Here is a 19558-nt window from a genome sequence, read left to right as displayed (position 1 = left end):
TAGCTGAGGGAGAAAAAATGAAACCCAAAAAAGAAACCTTCTGAACTCCAAAAAGGCACTTAGGCCCCTTCACAAACAATGCATTAGCACGAAGGATCTGAAATACCATCCTGACCTGTTTCACATGAGACTCCCAATCATTGGAAAAAAACAAAATGTCATCCAAATATACAATCATGATTTTATCAAGATAATTCCGGAAGATATCATGCATAAAGGACTGAAACACAGATGAAGCATTAGAGAGCCCGAATGGCATCACAAGGTATTCAAAATGGCCTTCGGGCGTATTAAATGCTGTTTTCCATTCGTCACCCTGTTTAATACGAACAAGATTATACGCCCCTCGAAGGTCAATCTTAGTAAACCAACTAGCCCCCTTAATCCGAGCAAACAAATCAGAAAGCAAAGGTAAAGGGTATTGGAATTTGACCGTGATCTTATTGAGAAGGCGATATTCTATACAGGGTCTCAAGGAGCCATTCTTCTTGGCAACAAAAAAGAATCCCGCTCCCAATGGTGACGAAGACGGGCGAATATGCCCCTTCTCCAAAGACTCCTTAACATAACTCCGCATGGCGGCATGCTCTGGCACAGACAGATTGAAAAGTCGGCCCTTAGGGAACTTACAGCCAGGAATCAACCAGGAATCAAGTTAATAGCACAATCGCAGTCCCTATGAGGAGGAAGGGAGCTGGACTTGGGCTCATCAAATATATCCTGGAAATCCGACAAAAACTCAGGAACTTCAGAAGAGGGGGAAGAGGAAATTGACATCAAAGGAACATCACTATGTATCCCTTGACAACCCCAACTAGTCACAGACATAGATTTCCAATCCAGCACTGGATTATGTACCTGTAACCATGGAAAACCCAGTACAACCATATCATGCAAATTATGCAACACCAGAAAACGACAATCTTCCTGATGTGCTGGAGCCATGCACATGGTCAACTGTGTCCAGTACTGAGGTTTATTCTTGGCCAATGGTGTAGCATCAATCCCCCGTAAGGGAATAGGGCTCTGCAAAGGCTGCAAGGAAAAACCACAGCGTCTGGCGAACTCTAAGTCCATTAAGTTCAGGGCAGCGCCTGAATCCACAAATGCCATGACAGAAAATGACGATAATGAGCAAATCAGGGTAACAGACAAGATAAATTTAGGCTGTACAGTACTAATGGTAACAGACCTAGCGACCCTCTTAGTACGCTTAGGGCAATCAGAAATAGCATGAGCAGAATCACCACAGTAAAAACACATCCTATTCTGACGTCTGAATTCCTGCCGTTCTGCTCTAGTCAAAATCCTATCACATTGCATAGGCTCAGGACTCTGCTCAGAGGACACTGCCATATGGTGCACCACCTTGCGCTCGCGCAGGCGCCGATCAATCTGAATGGCCAAAGACATTGATTCGTTCAAATCAGCAGGCGTGGGGAACCCCACCATAACATCTTTAAGGGCTTCAGAAAGACCCTTTCTGAAAATTGCTGCCAGGGCATACTCATTCCATTTTGTGAGCACAGACCACTTTCTAAATTTCTGGCAGTATACTTCTGCCGCTTCCTGACCTTGACACAGAGCCAGCAAGGTTTTTTCTGCCTGATCCACAGAATTAGGTTCGTCATACAGCAATTCGAGCGCTTGAAAAAATGCGTCTACATTGAGCAATGCAGGATTCCCTGACTCAAGGGAGAATGCCCAGTCCTGCGGGTCTCCACGCAGCAGAGAAATGACAATCTTCACCTGCTGAATGGGGTCACCAGAGGAACGGGGTCTCAAAGCAAAAAACAATCTGCAGTTATTTTTAAAGTTCAAAAATTTGGATCTATCTCCAAAAAACAAATCCGGAGTAGGAATTCTAGGCTCTAAAACCGGAGTCTGAACAACATAATCTTGGATACTCTGTACCCTTGCAGCGAGTTGATCCACACGAGAGAATAAACCCTGAACATCCATGTCAGCACCAGAGTCCTGAACCACCCAGAGATTAAGGGGAAAAAAAAGACAAAACAAACTGCAAAGAAAAAAAAAAAATGGCTCAGAACTTTTTTTTCCCTCTTTTGAGATGCATTCAACATATTGCTGGCCAGCTGTACTGTTATGACCTGGTGGTTAAAGAGCAACATGGGACGAGCTCTGAGGAGGTGGTATAATCTGCTTCCCCAGAGCTTCCAGCTAGACTGAATATATCATACTGACAAGCTGGACAAGAAAAGACATAACATGAGCTGAGCGATTAAGTCCACAGCAAATGGACTACCAAAAGAGCAAGTAAGAACTTATCTTTTGCTGAAATGGACAGGCCATAAGAGAAATCCAAGGAGAGATCTGAATCCAACCCAGAAACATTGACAGCTGGCATGGACTGAAGACCAAAGCCAGGTTAAATAGCAGAGCCAGGAGAGACGATTAGTGAAGGCAGCTGCTAATGCTAAACCCAAGGAGCAGCAGTTCCACTTGAAACCACCAGAGGGAGCCCAAGGGCAGAATTCACAAAAGTGCCATTCACAACCACCGGAGGGAGCCCAAGAACGGAATTCACAACAGTCTGCCTCTCGGTGCAATCGTCCTCCGCCGCTGACCACACCAATGCTGCCTGTGTACCCCTGCAGCCTAATTAAAACTGCATAGAGCCTGCTTTATTATTTTAGGCCTAGGAAGTCTGTCTGCGGTCCCTCCTTGCAATCGTCCTCCGCTGACCACACCAATGCTGCCTGTGTACCCCTGTAGCCTAATTTAAACTGCATAGAGCCTGCTTTTTTATTTTAGGCCTAGGAAGTCTGTCTGCGGTCCCTCCTTGCAATCGTCCTCCGCTGACCACACCAATGCTGCCTGTGTACCCCTGTAGCCTAATTTAAACTGCATAGAGCCTACTTTCTATTGTAGGCCTACTACCTGTGTCTGTCTCAGCCAGTCCACTCCTTACAGTTGTCCTCCACTGAACAAAGCTATGCCGCCTGTGTACTCCTGTTACCAATTTTGAACTGCATTTAGCCTACTTACTTATTTGTGCCTAGTAACTGTGTAAGCCTCTCATAACAGTTGTCCTCCCACGCTGAAACAAGCTAGGCCGCCTGGTTAGTCCTGCTAGCAGTTTTGAACTGCATTTAGCCACCTTTCTTTATTGTAGGCCTCTGTCTGTCTGTCTGTCTGCACCACACATTACACTTACAACTGTCCCCCGCTGTAAAAAGCTAGGCGGCCTGTGTACACCTCTTACCAGTTTAGAACAGCATTTAGCCAACTTACTTATTTGGGCCTAGTAACTGTGTCAGACTCTCTCAACAGTTGTCCTCCACCGCTGAACCCAGCCATGCCACCTGTGTACTCCTTTTACCAATTTTGAACTGAATATAGCCTTCCTTTTTATTTTAGGCCTACTTAGTGTGTCAGAGCCACTAATGTTGTGGATTCTGTTTGTGGGCTCCCTCTGGTGGTTACTGCTGGTACTGGGTGACTTTGGTGGGTTGCGGCCTTTGGTTTCCACCTGTCCATCAGTGGCTGGGTGTTTCCTATTTTACCTGGCCTTTCTGTCATTTCCCTTGCCGGCTATCAATGTATTCAGATGTGCTCTGTTTGGTTCCTGCCTACCTGCTCCCAGATCTTTCAGGATAAGCTAAGTGCTGATTTTCAGTTGTTTGGTTTTTTGTCCAGCTTGCTTATTATGTCTCTATGCTAGCTGGTAGCTCTAGTGGACTGAGGTTCTCCCCATGTGCCATGAGTTGGCACATGGGTTCTTGTAATCTCAGGATGGTTTTTTTGATTAGGGTTTTTTGCTGACCGCTCAGTCCCCTTTTGTATCGTTCTGCTTTCTAGTTTACAGCGGGCCTCAATTTGCTAAAACTATATATATCATCTCTATGTGTGTGCCTTCCTCTCATTTCACCGTCAATACATGTGGGGGGCAACTATATCTTTTGGGGTTCATTCCGCTGGAGGCAAGTGAGGTCTTTATTTTCCCTGCAGTGCTAGTTAGCTCTTAGGCTGGTGCGTGGCGTCTAGAACCAACGTAGGCACGCTCCCTGGCTATCTCTAGTTGCGTTTGTCAGGCGTAGGGCAGCGGTCAGCCCAGGTTCCATCACCCTAGAGCTCGTCCGTAATATATTTGTACTTTGCTTGTCCTGTGCTATCCCTAGCCATTGGGATTCATGACAGTATAGCCGGCCCACAAAGTGTTAATTGTTTGGGCTGAAGCAGGAGAAAGAGAAGTGTTTAAGGGAAATTTTTTTTTTTTTCCCCTTCAGAGTTTTGCTGCCTAGCCCTTAATTGCTGTCTAGCTGCTTCTTACCTCCTCTTAACCCTTGAATGGCTCTGATCTTAGCTGTTTAACATGGATGTCCAGAGTTTGGCTTCCAGCCTGAGTAATCTTGCGGCAAAAGTTCAAAACATACAGGATTTTGTTGTTCACACTCCCATGTCTGAACCTAGAATTCCTATTCCAGAGTTCTTTTCTGGAGATAGATCTACCTTCCTGAATTTCAGGAACAATTGTAAATTGTTTCTTTCTTTAAAATCTCGCTCCTCTGGAGACCCTGCTCAACAGGTCAAGATTGTAATATCTTTCCTGCGGGGCGACCCTCAGAATTGGGCATTTGCATTGGCACCAGGGGATCCTGCATTGCTCAGTGTGGATGCGTTTTTTCTGGCATTGGGATTGCTCTATGAAGAACCTAACCTGGAGATTCAGGCTGAAAAGGCTTTATTAGCCCTCTCTCAGGGGCATGATGAAGCGGAGATATATTGTCAGAAGTTTCGGAAATGGTCGGTGCTTACTCAGTGGAATGAGTGCGCCCTGGCTGCAAACTTCAGAAATGGTCTTTCTGAGGCCATTAAGGATATTATGGTGGGGTTCCCTACGCCTACAGGTCTGAATGAGTCTATGGCTATGGCCATTCAGATTGATCGGCGTTTACGGGAGCGCAAACCCGTGCACCAGTTGGCGGTGTCTTCTGAACAGGCACCTGAGACTATGCAATGTGATAGAATTCAGTCCAGAAGTGAACGGCAAAATTATAGGCGGAAAAATGGATTGTGTTTCTATTGTGGTGATTCAGCTCATGTTATATCAGCATGCTCTAAACGCACAAAAAGGGTTGATAAATCTTTTGCCATTGGTACTCTGCAGCCTAAGTTCATTTTGTCTGTGACTCTGATTTTTTCACTGTCTTCCATTTCCGTCGATGCCTATGTGGATCCGGGCGCTGCCCTGAGTCTTATGGATTGGTCATTTGCTAAACGCTGCGGTTTTAGTCTGGAACCTCTGGAAGTTCCTATTCCTCTGAAGGGAATTGACTCTACACCATTGGCTATGAATAAACCGCAGTATTGGACACAAGTGACCATGCGCATGACTCCCGTTCATCAGGAGGTGATTCGCTTCCTTGTACTTTATAATTTACATGATGTACTAGTGCTTGGTCTGCCATGGTTACAAACTCATAATCCTGTCCTGGACTGGAAAACAATGTCTGTGTTAAGCTGGGGATGTCAGGGGGTTCATGATGATGCACCTCCGATTTCAATCGCTTCATCTACTCCTTCTGAGATCCCTGCGTTTTTGTCTGACTATAGGGATGTTTTTGAGGAGCCTAAGCTCAATTCGCTCCCTCCGCATAGAGATTGTGACTGTGCTATAGAATTGATTCCTGGCAGTAAGTTCCCTAAGGGTCGTTTATTTAATCTGTCGCTGCCAGAGCATACTGCTATGCGGAATTATATTAAGGAGTCCTTGGAAAAGGGACATATTCGTCCATCTTCGTCCCCTCTGGGAGCAGGTTTTTTTTTTGTGGCAAAAAAAGATGGTTCCCTGAGGCCTTGTATAGATTATCGCCTTCTGAATAAGATTACAGTCAAGTATCAGTATCCATTGCCATTATTGACTGATTTGTTTGCTCGCATTAAGGGGGCTAGGTGGTTCACTAAGATAGATCTTCGCGGTGCGTATAATCTGGTGCGGATAAAACAGGGTGATGAGTGGAAAACCGCATTTAATACGCCTGAGGGCCATTTTGAGTATTTGGTAATGCCTTTTGGACTCTCCAATGCTCCGTCAGTCTTTCAGTCCTTTATGCACAATATTTTCCGTGAATATCTGGATAAGTTTATGATTGTGTATTTGGATGATATTTTGGTGTTTTCTGATGACTGGGAGTCTCATGTTCTACAGGTCAGGAAGGTGTTTCAGGTTCTGCGGGCCAATTCTCTGTTTGTGAAGGGCTCAAAGTGTCTCTTCGGAGTCCAGAAGATTTCTTTTTTGGGGTACATTTTTTCTCCTTCTACTATTGAGATGGATCCCGTCAAGGTTCAGGCGATTTGTGACTGGACACAACCTACATCTGTTAAGAGCCTTCAGAAGTTCTTGGGGTTTGCTAATTTTTATCGTCGGTTCATTGCTAATTTTTCCAGTATTGTTAAACCTTTGACTGATTTGACTAAAAAGGGTGCTGATGTTGCTGATTGGTCTCCTGCGGCCGTGGAGGCCTTTCAGGAACTTAAGCGCCGGTTTTCTTCTGCTCCTGTGTTGTGTCAACCAGATGTTTCACTTCCTTTTCAGGTTGAGGTTGATGCTTCCGAGATTGGAGCGGGGGCGGTTTTGTCACAGAGAAGTTCTAATGGCTCGGTGATGAAGCCATGTGCATTCTTCTCTAGAAAATTCTCGCCCGCCGAGCGCAATTATGATGTGGGTAATCGGGAGCTTTTGGCCATGAAGTGGGCATTTGAGGAGTGGCGTCATTGGCTTGAGGGTGCTAAACATCGTGTGGTGGTCTTGACTGATCACAAGAATCTCATTTACCTTGAGTCTGCCAGGCGTTTGAATCCTAGACAGGCTCGTTGGTCGTTGTTTTTTTTCTCGTTTCAATTTCGTGGTTTCATACCTGCCAGGTTCAAAGAATGTGAAGGCAGATGCTCTTTCCAGGAGTTTTGTGCCTGACTCTCCTGGAGACTCTGGGCCTACTGGTATCCTTAGGGATGGGGTAATATTGTCCGCCGTATCCCCAGACTTGCGACGTGCATTGCAGGAGTTTCAGGTGGATAAACCGGATCGTTGTCCACCAGAAAGACTGTTTGTTCCGGATGGTTGGACCAGTAGAGTCATCTCCGAGGTCCATTCTTCTGTGTTGGCTGGTCATCCTGGAATATTTGGTACTAGAGACTTGGTGGCCAGGTCTTTTTGGTGGCCTTCCTTGTCTAGGGATGTGCGTACCTTTGTGCAGTCTTGTGAAGTGTGTGCTCGAGCTAAGCCTTGCTGTTCTCGGGCCAGTGGGTTGTTGTTATCCTTGCCCATCCCGAAGAGGCCTTGGACGCACATTTGCATGGATTTTATTTCTGATCTCCCGGTTTCACAGAAAATGTCCGTTATCTGGGTTGTGTGTGACCGCTTTTCTAAGATGGTTCATTTGGTGCCCTTGCCTAAGTTGCCTTCCTCCTCTGAGTTGGTCCCTTTATTTTTTCAGAACATGGTTCGTTTGCATGGGATTCCGGAGAATATCGTTTCTGACAGGGGATCCCAGTTTGTGTCTAGATTTTGGCGGACGTTTTGTGCCAAGATGGGCATTGATTTGTCTTTCTCGTCTGCATTCCATCCTCAGACGAATGGCCAGACGGAGCGAACTAATCAGACCTTGGAAACTTATTTGAGGTGTTTTGTTTCTGCTGATCAAGATGACTGGGGTGCTTTTTTGCCACTGGCCGAATTTGCTCTTAATAATCGGGCTAGTTCGGCCACGTTGGTCTCTCCTTTTTTTTGTAATTCGGGGTTTCATCCTCGTTTTTCCTCTGGTCAGGTGGAGCCTTCGGATTGTCCTGGAGTGGACGTGGTGGTGGACAGGCTACATCAGATTTGGAATCAGGTGGTGGACAATTTGAAGTTATCTCAGGAGAAGACTCAGCAGTTTGCTAATCGCCGTCGCCGCGTGGGTCCCCGACTTCTTGTTGGGGATTTGGTGTGGTTGTCTTCTCGTTTTGTCCCTATGAAGGTCTCTTCTCCTAAGTTCAAGCCTCGGTTCATCGGTCCTTATAGGATCTCGGAGATTCTTAACCCTGTATCTTTTCGTTTGGATCTCCCAGCATCGTTTGCTATTCATAATGTGTTCCATCGGTCGTTGTTGCGGAGGTATGAGGTGCCCGTTGTTCCTTCGGTTGAGCCTCCTGCTCCGGTGCTGGTGGAGGGAGAATTGGAGTATGTTGTTGAGAAGATCTTGGATTCTCGTGTTTCCAGACGCAAACTCCAGTATTTGGTTAAGTGGAAGGGTTATGGTCAGGAGGATAATTCCTGGGTGGTCGCCTCCGATGTTCATGCGACTGATTTGGTCCGCGCCTTCCATAGAGCTCACCCTGATCGCCCTGGGGGTTCTCGTGAGGGTTCGGTGACCCCTCCTCAAGGGGGGGGTACTGTTGTGGATTCTGTTTGTGGGCTCCCTCTGGTGGTTACTGCTGGTACTGGGTGACTTTGGTGGGTTGCGGCCTTTGGTTTCCACCTGTCCATCAGTGGCTGGGTGTTTCCTATTTTACCTGGCCTTTCTGTCATTTCCCTTGCCGGCTATCAATGTATTCAGATGTGCTCTGTTTGGTTCCTGCCTACCTGCTCCCAGATCTTTCAGGATAAGCTAAGTGCTGATTTTCAGTTGTTTGGTTTTTTGTCCAGCTTGCTTATTATGTCTCTATGCTAGCTGGTAGCTCTAGTGGACTGAGGTTCTCCCCATGTGCCATGAGTTGGCACATGGGTTCTTGTAATCTCAGGATGGTTTTTTTGATTAGGGTTTTTTGCTGACCGCTCAGTCCCCTTTTGTATCGTTCTGCTTTCTAGTTTACAGCGGGCCTCAATTTGCTAAAACTATATAAATCATCTCTATGTGTGTGCCTTCCTCTCATTTCACCGTCAATACATGTGGGGGGCAACTATATCTTTTGGGGTTCATTCCGCTGGAGGCAAGTGAGGTCTTTATTTTCCCTGCAGTGCTAGTTAGCTCTTAGGCTGGTGCGTGGCGTCTAGAACCAACGTAGGCACGCTCCCTGGCTATCTCTAGTTGCGTTTGTCAGGCGTAGGGCAGCGGTCAGCCCAGGTTCCATCACCCTAGAGCTCGTCCGTAATATATTTGTACTTTGCTTGTCCTGTGCTATCCCTAGCCATTGGGATTCATGACACACTAATTACACATGCCCTCCTCCGCTGAACCACGCTATGCCGCCTGTGTACTCCACTTACCAATTTTGAACTGCATTTTGCCTAATTACTCATTTAGGCCTACTTATTGTGTCTGTCTCCCATTACAGTTGTCCTCCACTGTACAAAGCTGAGCTACGGTCTTCAGGCTTTCGGCCTATATTATCAGATATTAAACTGCATTTGGCCTACTTGTCTGGTTGGGCCCTACTAACGGTGTCTGCCGCTCCTGGGTTTTCTCCTGTTTGGTTTTCTTGAGCTTCAATCTTCAGGCTCTCATTAAGTAGTTGTTAATATAACACTGCAGTTGGCCTACTAGTTTGGTTGGGGCCTACTAATGGTGTCTGCCGCTCCCTGGTGTTGTCCTTCACTGTACAAAGCTGAGCTTCAGTCTTCAGGCTTTCAGCCTATATTGTCAGATATTAAACTGCATTTGGCCTACTAGTTTGGTTGGGGCCTACTAACAGTGTCTGCCGCTCCCTGGTGTTGTCCTTCATTGTACAAAGCTGAGCTTCAGTCTTCAGGCTTTCGGCCTATATTATCAGATATTAAACTGCATTTGGCCTACTTGTCTGGTTGGGCCCTACTAATGGTGTCTGCCGCTCCTGGGTTTTCTCCTGTTTGGTTTTCCTGAGCTTCAATCTTCAGGCTTTCGGCCTACATTTTAAATATTAAACTGCATTTGGCCAACTCGTTTGGTTGGGCCCTAGTAACGGTGTCTGCTGCCCCTCCCTTGTCTCCTCCACTGAATAAAGCTGAGCTTCAATCTTCAGGCTCTCATTAAGTAGTTGTTTATATAACACTGCAGTTGGCCTACTAGTGTGGTTGGGGCCTACTAACGGTGTCTGCCGCTCCAAGGTGTTCTCCAGGTTTACTTGCCTGAGCTTCAATCTTCAGGCTCTCATTAAGTTGTTGTTAATATAACTGTGGTTGGGGCCTACTAACGGTGTCTGCCGCTCCAAGATGTTCTCCAGGTTTACTTGCCTGAGCTTCAATCTTTAGGCTCTCATTAAGTAGTTGTTTATATAACACTGCAGTTGGCCTACTAGTGTGGTTGGGGCCTACTAACGGTGTCTGCCGCTCCAAGGTGTTCTCCAGGTTTACTTACCTGAGCTTCAATCTTCAGGTTCTCATAAAGTTGTTGTTGTTAATATAACACTGCAGTTGGCCTACTAGTGTGGATGGGGCCTACTAACGGTGTCGGCCACTCCAAGGTGTTCTCCAGGTTTACTTGCCAGAGCTTCAATCTTCAGGCTTTCGGCCTATATTTGAAATATTAAACTGGATTTGGGATACTAGTTGGATTGGGCCTACAAATGGTGTCTGCCGCTCCCTCCACTGAACAAAGCTGAGCTTCAATCTTCAGGCTCTCATTAAGTAGTTGGTAAGATAACACTGCATTTGGCCTACTACTTTGGTTGGGCCTAGTAACGGTGTCTGCCGCACCTTGGTGTTGTCCTGTGTTATTTTCCTGAGCTTCAGTCTTCAGGCTTTCGGCCTATATTTGTAATATTTAACTGCATTGGGCCTACTAGTGTGGTTGGGCCCTTAAAACGGTGTCTGCTGCTCCTGGGTTTTCTACTCCACTGAACAAAGCAATGCCGCCTGGTTAGTCCTGTTACCAATTTTGAACTGCATTTAGCCCACTTTATTATTTGGGCCTATATCTGTGTTTCCTCCTCATCCTAGCCATTGCCCAGCCAGTGCTAGATGAGTCTTGTGGTACATTGACCCAGACCACTACATTCCCCTTGCACGCTACACAGCCACAATCTGACCCTGCTGAAAGTCATGTTCCCCTTCCCGCATACTATACCACCTTACACAGGGACAAAGAGAAAGGTGCAGATGAAAGTGCAGGTTCCTTCATCAGGTGGGGGGGACATACTCGTTGGTGACGTCACTGGCACAGGGCCCCTCAGAGTACGCAAAAGTGTCGCTGCCGGTGGGAGGCGCCCCCGCCGTGCAAACACACGTACTTTGAGGGGCCCTGTGCCAGTGCCAATGCGAACGAGTGGGCCCCCCTGCTTGCTCAGGATCACAGCACTTGCAAACTTGAAATACTTACCTCTCACTGCTCCACCGCCTTGACGTAGTCCACGTTTCCGGGGCCCACTAAAAACTTGAACCAGCCCTACCCCCCACAACTTTAGCCAAATGACACCCAATTTCCAATGCCTAACTATTATTATAAAGTAAATTTAGATTGACAAGCTTCAGTAACAAGAATGGATGTTTTTACCATTAAAATGGGCACTGTAGGTATTTTCCTGGCCTCCACTCACTGCCGACTATGCTTCCCCATTGACTTGCATTGGGTTTCGTGTTTCGGTCGATCCCCGACTTTTGGCGATAATCGGACGATTACACTCGACTCGACTTTTGACAAAGTCGGGTTTCGCGAAACCCGACTCGATCCAAAAAAAGGGAAAGTCGCTCAACCCTAGTGAGAGGCTCTGATGTCTTCACATGATGTCATTATCTATGGGAATAACAGGAGATATGACCGGAGAGGTGAAAAGCTCTGGTGTCATCACGTGACCTCTTTATCTATGGGAATAACGGGATATGACCGGAGAGGTGAGAGGCTCTGATGTCATCACATGACCTAATTATCTATGGGAATAACAGGAGATATGACCGGAGAGGTGAGAGGCTCTGATGTCATCACATGACCTCATTATCTATGGGAATAACAGGGGATATGACCGGAGAGGTGATGGACTCTGGAGATGTCTGTAGTGATATTATTAATGTCTCCACACTCAGGATTACAAAGTAGTGAAGACCTCTAGTGATCGCTGTCAGACCTTTGTGTCTGAAGGACGGGGAGGAACCCTGAGCCCAATCCCGGAGCCTCCACCTCACTCCCGGATACATGAGGACATCAATAACCAGAAGATCCTAGAACTCGCCAACAAGATGATTGAGCTGCTGACTGGAGAGGTGACTGCTGGGAATGCTGGGACATTATACAGGACAGCACTGGAGGATTCTGGGTGATGACGGTGTCATTGTGTGTGTCAGGTTCCTATAAGGTGTCAGGACGTCACCGTCTATCTCTCCATGGAGGAGTGGGAGTATCTAGAAGGACACAAGGATCGGTACCAGGAGGTAATGATGGAGGAGCACCGGCCCCGCACCTCACCAGGTAATAGACAGGACTAAATACACATTATTGTTTACACATTTTCCCTTTGTGGGGAATCAGTCAGGAAGGAGAATCGGACAGGAGTTATCTGTGGCCTCCACACCGTTCCCTTTTTGGGGGTCTTCTTGCTGTTTGTTTTTAGTTCTCATTTTGTCACTTTCATTTGCACTTTCATTTGCAAATAGCAATAACTTTTTTATATCTCTGTTTTTTGCTGTGTTTGTGAGATGTTCTCCATGTAGAGCAGTGATGGGCAACCTTTTGAGCTCGGTGTGTCAAAATTCGCCAAAAAACCGAGCATAACTTGGGTGGTGTGTCACCTTGATAAAAAACCATAATTTTGCGACATGTATAGTTTAAATAACAAATATGTATAATTAGAATTAACTTACCTGCTTAGTGACTTCTTTGTTCATCTGTCAGTTGGTTTCTTTTGTTGGTCTTGCTATTATTTAACTTGTGTGGGGTGCCGTGAACTAAGATAAGTGAGGGGGAGGGGGAATTCTTCCAGTGATGGCGAACCTGTGGCACTCCAGCTGTTGCAAAACTACAATTCCCATCATGTCTTCACAGCCAAAGCCTTTGCTTTGAATGGCCAGCCATGATGGGAATTGTAGTTTTGCAACAGCTGGACTGCCACAGGTTCGCCATCACTGCGCTCCCTCTCACTTATCTCAGTAATGGCCAATGACACTCCACAGTTCACTGGATGATGGTTGCTGTAGTAGTCACAGGGCCTCCAGACAGCAATCACAGGGCCTCCAGACAGCAATCACTGGGCCTCCAGACAGCAATCACAGGGCCTCCAGACAGCAATCACAGGGCCTCCAGACAGCGATCTCCTCAGGCCTCAGAAGTGCAGCCTGGGACTTCTGGCCGGCGCAGCAGGGAGCAGCGCAATGCCGCCCAAACAACACAGATCCGACGCAGAGGCCTGGGACTTCCGGGAGCTGCGCCTGGCCTACCGGAAGTACCAGGCCTAGACGCTCTGCACCGGAGCTCTGTTGTTTGGACCCACAGACCTCCTGCATGGCATCCGATCCGATAAAAAATCGGATCGGATGCCATTGTTTAGCATTCCGATACCGCAAGTATCGGCCGATATTTGCTGTATCGGAATTCCGATACCGAGATCCGATACTTTTGTGGTATCGGGTATCGGTATCGAAACAACATTAATGTGTAAAATAAAGAATTAAAATAAAAAATATTGCTATACTCACCTCTCCGACGCAGCCTGGACCTCCGCGAGGGAACCGGCAGCGTTGTTTGCTTAAAAATCGCGGTTTTCCTTCCTTACTTGAAGTCCCGGCTTGTGATTGGTCGCGTGCCGCCCATGTGACCGCGACGCAACCAATCACAACGCCGGAACGTAATTTTAAAATCCTGAAGGACCTAAAATTACGTCACGGCTTGCTGTGATTGGTCGCGTCGCGGTCACATGGGCGGCACGCGACCAATCACAAGCCGGGACTTCAAGTAAGGAAGGAAAACCGCGATTTTTAAGCAAACAACGCTGCCGGTTCCCTCGCTGAAGTCCAGGCTGCGTCGGAGAGGTGAGTATAGCAGTATTTTTTATTTTAATTCTTTATTTTACACATTAATATGGTTCCCAGGGCCTGAAGGAGAGTTTCCTCTCCTTCAGACCCTGGGAAAGAAGCAATTTCTATGGGGCCGCGGCCGGCGTGTCACTGAAAATGACTACGCGTGTCAGCACTGACACGCGTGTCATAGGTTCGCCATCACTGATGTAGAGTAACGGAGACTGGCAAAAACAAAATCAATAAAAAAAAATCCCGCATTCCCACCATTGTTTTTTGTTTTTTATTTTATGACCTGACAAGATGATTCTTCGGTTTATTACCATTACAGTGATAACAAAACACCTTCCTTTTTTTCCAATTTTATTTGCTTAAAAAATCAAAACTTTGTAAATAAAAAATATATATATTTTTTTTTTCTGCCAGACCCATATTTTTTATTTTTATTTTCATTTTATTTTAGTTGATTTTGCTTTTGCAGTTTTGTGGTACATGCAATGTTTACATCACAGCTGATTGCCTTTTTTTGTGCTTTTGCCACAATCAAAAAAGTTTTACTTATACTTGTGTTTTTTCCTGTTTACAGAATTTACAAATCAGGTTAATTCATCTTGTATCATGGATTGGACTTTTCCGGATGCTGTGATGCCAAGTATGTATTCTCTTTTTTTTTTTTACATTTTATTTTTGTTAACTGAGGTAAAGGGGGCATTCGGTTTCTTTTTTTTAAGAACTTTTTTTTTTACACTTTGTTAGTTATCTGGGCTGAGCAGATTGTGCCGCAGACAGGACCTGACTTTACCAGTGATTCACGAAGTCTGGACACCTTCTTGTATGATATAATATGACAGGTTATGGTACTAAATTCTGTGACGGGACGTTGATCCGGGGGACTATTCTGTACGGAATCTTTCCACTAATATGGGGCAATTAGCATCCGCCTCGTGGTGTTGGTGCTCTCCTCTGGGTCAACATATTGGGTTATAAGTAAAACATGATGGTCTTATGTCGACATTCAACCTTAAAAGCCATAAATGCCCATAGACATTAGACACAACCTGATATGTTCTGTAGGATCAGCAACCATGGCTGTTGTCTACATAACTATGCAGCTCCTCCCCTCTGACTGACCATACAGCCCCTCCCCTCTTACCTACTCTGACTCAATATGCAGCTCCTCCCTTCTGACCTGCCATGCAGCTCCTCTTCTCTGACCTATCATGCAGCTCCTCCCCTCTGACCTATCATGCACCTCCTCCCCTCTGACCTATCATGTAGTTCCTCCCCTCTGACCTATCTTGCAGCTCCACCTCCTGACTTAAGCAGCTTCTCCCCTCGCAGCTGTCAATATGCAGCTCCTCCCCTCTGACCTACCATGCAGCCCCTCCCCTCTGAACTATCATATAGCTGCTCCCATCTGACCTATCATGCAGCCCTTCCCCTTTGACCTATTGTTCAGCCCCTCCCCTCTGAGCTACCATGCACCCCCTCCCCTCTGACCTATTATGCAGCCCCTCCCCTCTGACCTACCATGAGGCTCCTCCCCTCTGACCTACCATGTAGTTCCTCCCCTCTTATCTTGCAGCTCCATCTCCTGACTTAACATGTAGCTCCTCTCCTCGTAACCTATCAATATGCAGCTCCTCCCCTCTGACCTCACTATGCAAAAGTGCATTTAAGTAAAAAGATTTGACCGGCATTCTGAAAAATGAAACGTTATAAAAGTTTTAAAGTAGAAATATAGGTTTGTTGTTATATTCTTTAAGAATAATAAAATCACTTTCATTTTGCAGATTATTGTCCTGTGAAGTCAGAGGAACTTTGGCTGTCTTCAGATTTTAACGTTGATGATTATGGTGTTATACCTCCTATATATGAAGGAGTTCCCATTATCTCAGATATAAAAGATATACAATCAACACTTCACATCCAAGATTGGTCATTTGATCCTTCTACACACGTCCTATCTCCTGATTCACAGCAATTGGTTGAACAAAATAAAGGACTCGTAAGGGATGTTCAACAGAAAAGAGCTCAGACATGGGAGAAGCCTTTTACTTGTACAGAATGCAACAAACTTTTTATCACAAAAGCAGGTCTTATTAGTCATGTGAAAACTCACATAGAGAAGAAGCCATATTCATGTCCGGAATGTTGGAAATGTTTTAAGTGGAAATCCGCTCTTATTAGTCATTCACAAATTCACTCACGGGAGAAGTCATATTCATGTCCACAATGTGGGAAATGTTTTTCCTGGAAATCTGCCTTTGATAGACATAAGCGAATTCACAGACAGGAGAAGCCGTACTCCTGTTCACAATGTGACACGTGTTTTACCCACAAATCACTTCTGGTTAAACATCAAAAAACTCACACAAGAGCTAAGTCTTTTACATGTTCTGAAAGTGGAAGACATTTTGGCCCAAGGTCAAGTCTAGCTGAACATAAAAAAACTCGTAAAACAAATGTATTTTCATGTCCACAATGTGGGAAATGGTTAACAAGCAAATATTATCTTTTGAACCATCAAAGAATACACACAGGGGAGAGGCCCTTCCTTTGTTCAGAATGTGGGAAATATTTTAGCCAGAAATCAAATCTTGTTACACATCAAAAAATTCACACAGGGGAGAAGCCATACTCCTGCCCAGACTGTGGGATGAGCTTTTTCCAGAAAATAAATCTTCTTAGGCATCAAAGAACTCATACAGGGAAGGAGCTGTTCACATGTAGTATATGTGGAATATGTTTTAACAAAAAGTCAGTTCTTACTGCACATCAGAAGACTCATGTTTAGATGTAGCCGCTTTCTTCGTTTTTAATAGTTTCATTGAGAAGTAGTGAAAGAAAATACAGCTGTTACATTCAGAATACATTCTTATTCCGTTCATGAGAATTGATCGAAATATAGTAAATAGAATCCAGATACCACCCCTATCTGCGGTATATTTTACCGATCTGTAATAAATGTTGTATTTTATTCTTAAAGCCTTGTATTTGGGCTCCTTCTTCATCCTTTAATTTTTTTTAAGATATTGCTTCAGAATCTGAGGAATCGAGAGAGAGAGAGAGCTGGTTGGAGAATCTATATATATAATTGTCTAAGGGGTACTTCCGTCTTTCTGTCGGCAACTTCAGTCACAGAAATCCCGCGTTGCTGATTGGTCTTGCCAGCTGCCTGTCATGGCTGCCGCGACCAATCAGCGATAGCCACAGTCCGATTAGTCCCTTCCCTACTCCCCTGCAGTCAGTGTCCGGCGTCCGCTCCATAATCCCCCCCCAGTCACCGCTCACACAGGGTTAATGCCAGCGGTAACGGGCCGCGTTATGCCGCGGTGTAACGCACTCAGTTACCGCTGCTATTAACCCTGTGTGTCCCCAACTTTTTACTATTGATGCTGCCTATGCAGCATCAATAGTGAAAAGATGTAATGTTAAAAATAATAAAAAAACAAAAAACCTGCTATTCTCACCTAACGTCGTCCGACGATGCGCTCGCGCCGGCCGCAATCTGCCAGACATCTGGGTAATTTCGCAATGCATCCTGGGAACGGAAGATAGCGGCAGCCGCGCGCTCATCACCAGAGCTTCGCTGGATCCCAGGGGGTGAGTATATAACTATTTTTTATTTTAATTATTTTTTTTAACAGGGATATGTGTTATGATCTGGTGGTTAAGGAGCAACATGGGACGAGCTCTGAGGAGGTGGTATCTGTACTGACCGCAGTTCCTGATCCTAACACCAACACTAGAAGTAGCCGTGGGATGTTCCTGTCACTCCCTAGACACCTCGTCACAGCCTGAGAACTAACTACCCCTAAAGATGGAAACAGAAAACTATCTTGCCTCAGAGAAAATCGCAAAAGGAAAGATAGCCCCCCCCAAATATTGACTGTGAGTGGAGAGGGAAATGACATACACAGAATGAACACAGGATTTAGCAAAGGAGGCCACTTCTAACTAGATAGACAGAACAGGAAAGAATACTGTGCGGTCAGTATTAAAAGCTAGAAAAATCCACACAGAGTTTACAAAAAAACTCCACACCCGACTCACGGTGTGGAGGGCAAATCTGCTTCCCCAGAGCTTCGAGCTAAGCTGAATATATCATACTGACAAGCTGGACAAGAAAAAACATAACATGAGCTGAACGATTAAGTCCACAGCAAGTGGACAAACAAAAGAACAAGCAAGGACTTATCTTTGCTGAAATGGACAGGCTATCAGAGAAATCCAAGGAGAGATCTGAATCCAACCAAGAAACATTGACAGCTGGCACTGGCTGAAGACTAGAGCCAGGCTAAATAGCAGAGCCAGGAGAGACGATCAGTGGAAGCAGCTGCTAATGCTAAACCCAAGGAGCAGCAGTTCCACTTAAAACCACCGGAGGGAGCCCAAGGGCAGAATTCACAAAAGTGCCATTTACAACCACCGGAGGGAGCCCAAGAACGGAATTCACAACAGATATGGTGCCCACACTGCTAAATACTGCGTGGGCAGTGTTATATACCTTGTGGCTGCTATATACTACGTGCCCTGTGTTATATACTGCGTGGCCTGTGTTATATACTACGTCGCCTGTGTTATATACTGCGTGGGCTGTGTTATATAGTACGTGGGCTGTGTTATATACTGTTTGGGCTGTGTTATATACTGCTTAGCCACTGTTATATACTGCGTGGCCTGTAGTAACGCATCGGGTATTCTACAATATGTATGTATGTATACTGTATAGCAGCCACATAGTATATAGCACAGGCAACGTAGTATTTGCTATATACTACATGGCTCCTAATATACTACGTGGTCTGTGCTATATACTATGTGGCTGCTATATACAAGCATACATACAGGTCCTTCTCAAAAAATTAGCATATAGTGTTAAATTTCATTATTTACCATAATGTAATGATTACAATTAAACTTTCATATACTATAGATTCATTATCCACCAACTGAAATTTGTCAGGTCTTTTATTGTTTTTATACTGATGATTTTGGCATACAACTCCTGATAACCCAAAAAACCTGTCTCAATAAATTAGCATATCAAGAAAAGGTTCTCTAAATGATGTGACAAAACACTCCGGGATCGCCTTTGCTGGGGTCAAAGGTCACGTGGTTTGTGCATTAAACTCTGAGGCGACAGCAGGTTTCCAAGTAGACTGACCTCAGGTCAGATTTATTAAAGTGAAAGCAAATACAGAAAACAAATCATAAAAAGAAATCCTTGCCTGTCCGGCGCTAACTATACAGATACGTTCCTAACTAACAACTGGGGGGGCTTCTCCCACCCAGCTAACATTACATAGATCATGAGCATAGCTCTCACTCACGTTTGTCTCACACAGACAGGCATTCTGTGTGCCCCAGGCTGACACCTGATTCCTCCAGCTGGTCATCTTTTAAACCTGCACTAATTAACCCATGAGTATGCTGAAGACACAGAGCAGCCTAACACACATAGGACAGGTATCTAGGCGAGATATACCTGCCCCCAACTACCAGACCGACATGACTCTTACATATCCCCCCCTCCTGCTCAGACCACTCCGGTCGAGCAAGGACACTCCCGAAACAGTGCACTCGGGATAGGGCATCGGCGTTTCCCATCTGCGCCCCTGGGCGATGCTCTACTGTGAAAGAGTAGGCCTGCAGGGCAAGGAACCAGCGAGTTACCCTACTATTACGGTCCTT

At 45.6% G+C, this 19558-nt stretch overlaps 1 protein-coding gene across 2 annotated transcripts in view; it reads left to right on the top strand.

Moving 5' to 3' along the window:
- LOC143803032 (uncharacterized) overlaps positions 1-16849 on the top strand; it is a 68418-nt gene extending 51569 nt beyond the window's left edge. For both annotated transcript variants that reach the window (XM_077281377.1, XM_077281376.1), the window contains exons 2-5: positions 11939-12115; positions 12197-12320; positions 14448-14513; positions 15655-16849. In XM_077281377.1, coding sequence (XP_077137492.1) covers positions 11939-12115; positions 12197-12320; positions 14448-14513; positions 15655-16658 — 1371 coding nt within the window. In that variant the 3' untranslated portion in view covers positions 16659-16849. The remainder of the gene's footprint in view (positions 1-11938; positions 12116-12196; positions 12321-14447; positions 14514-15654) is intronic.
- The last annotated feature ends 2709 nt before the right edge of the window (positions 16850-19558 follow it).

Source organism: Ranitomeya variabilis, chromosome 1 (genome assembly GCF_051348905.1).
Source record: "Ranitomeya variabilis isolate aRanVar5 chromosome 1, aRanVar5.hap1, whole genome shotgun sequence".
Classification (NCBI taxonomy): Eukaryota; Metazoa; Chordata; class Amphibia; order Anura; family Dendrobatidae; genus Ranitomeya; species Ranitomeya variabilis.
Note: the sequence above shows the minus strand (reverse complement) of the source record. Positions and strands in the feature narration are given on the sequence as shown.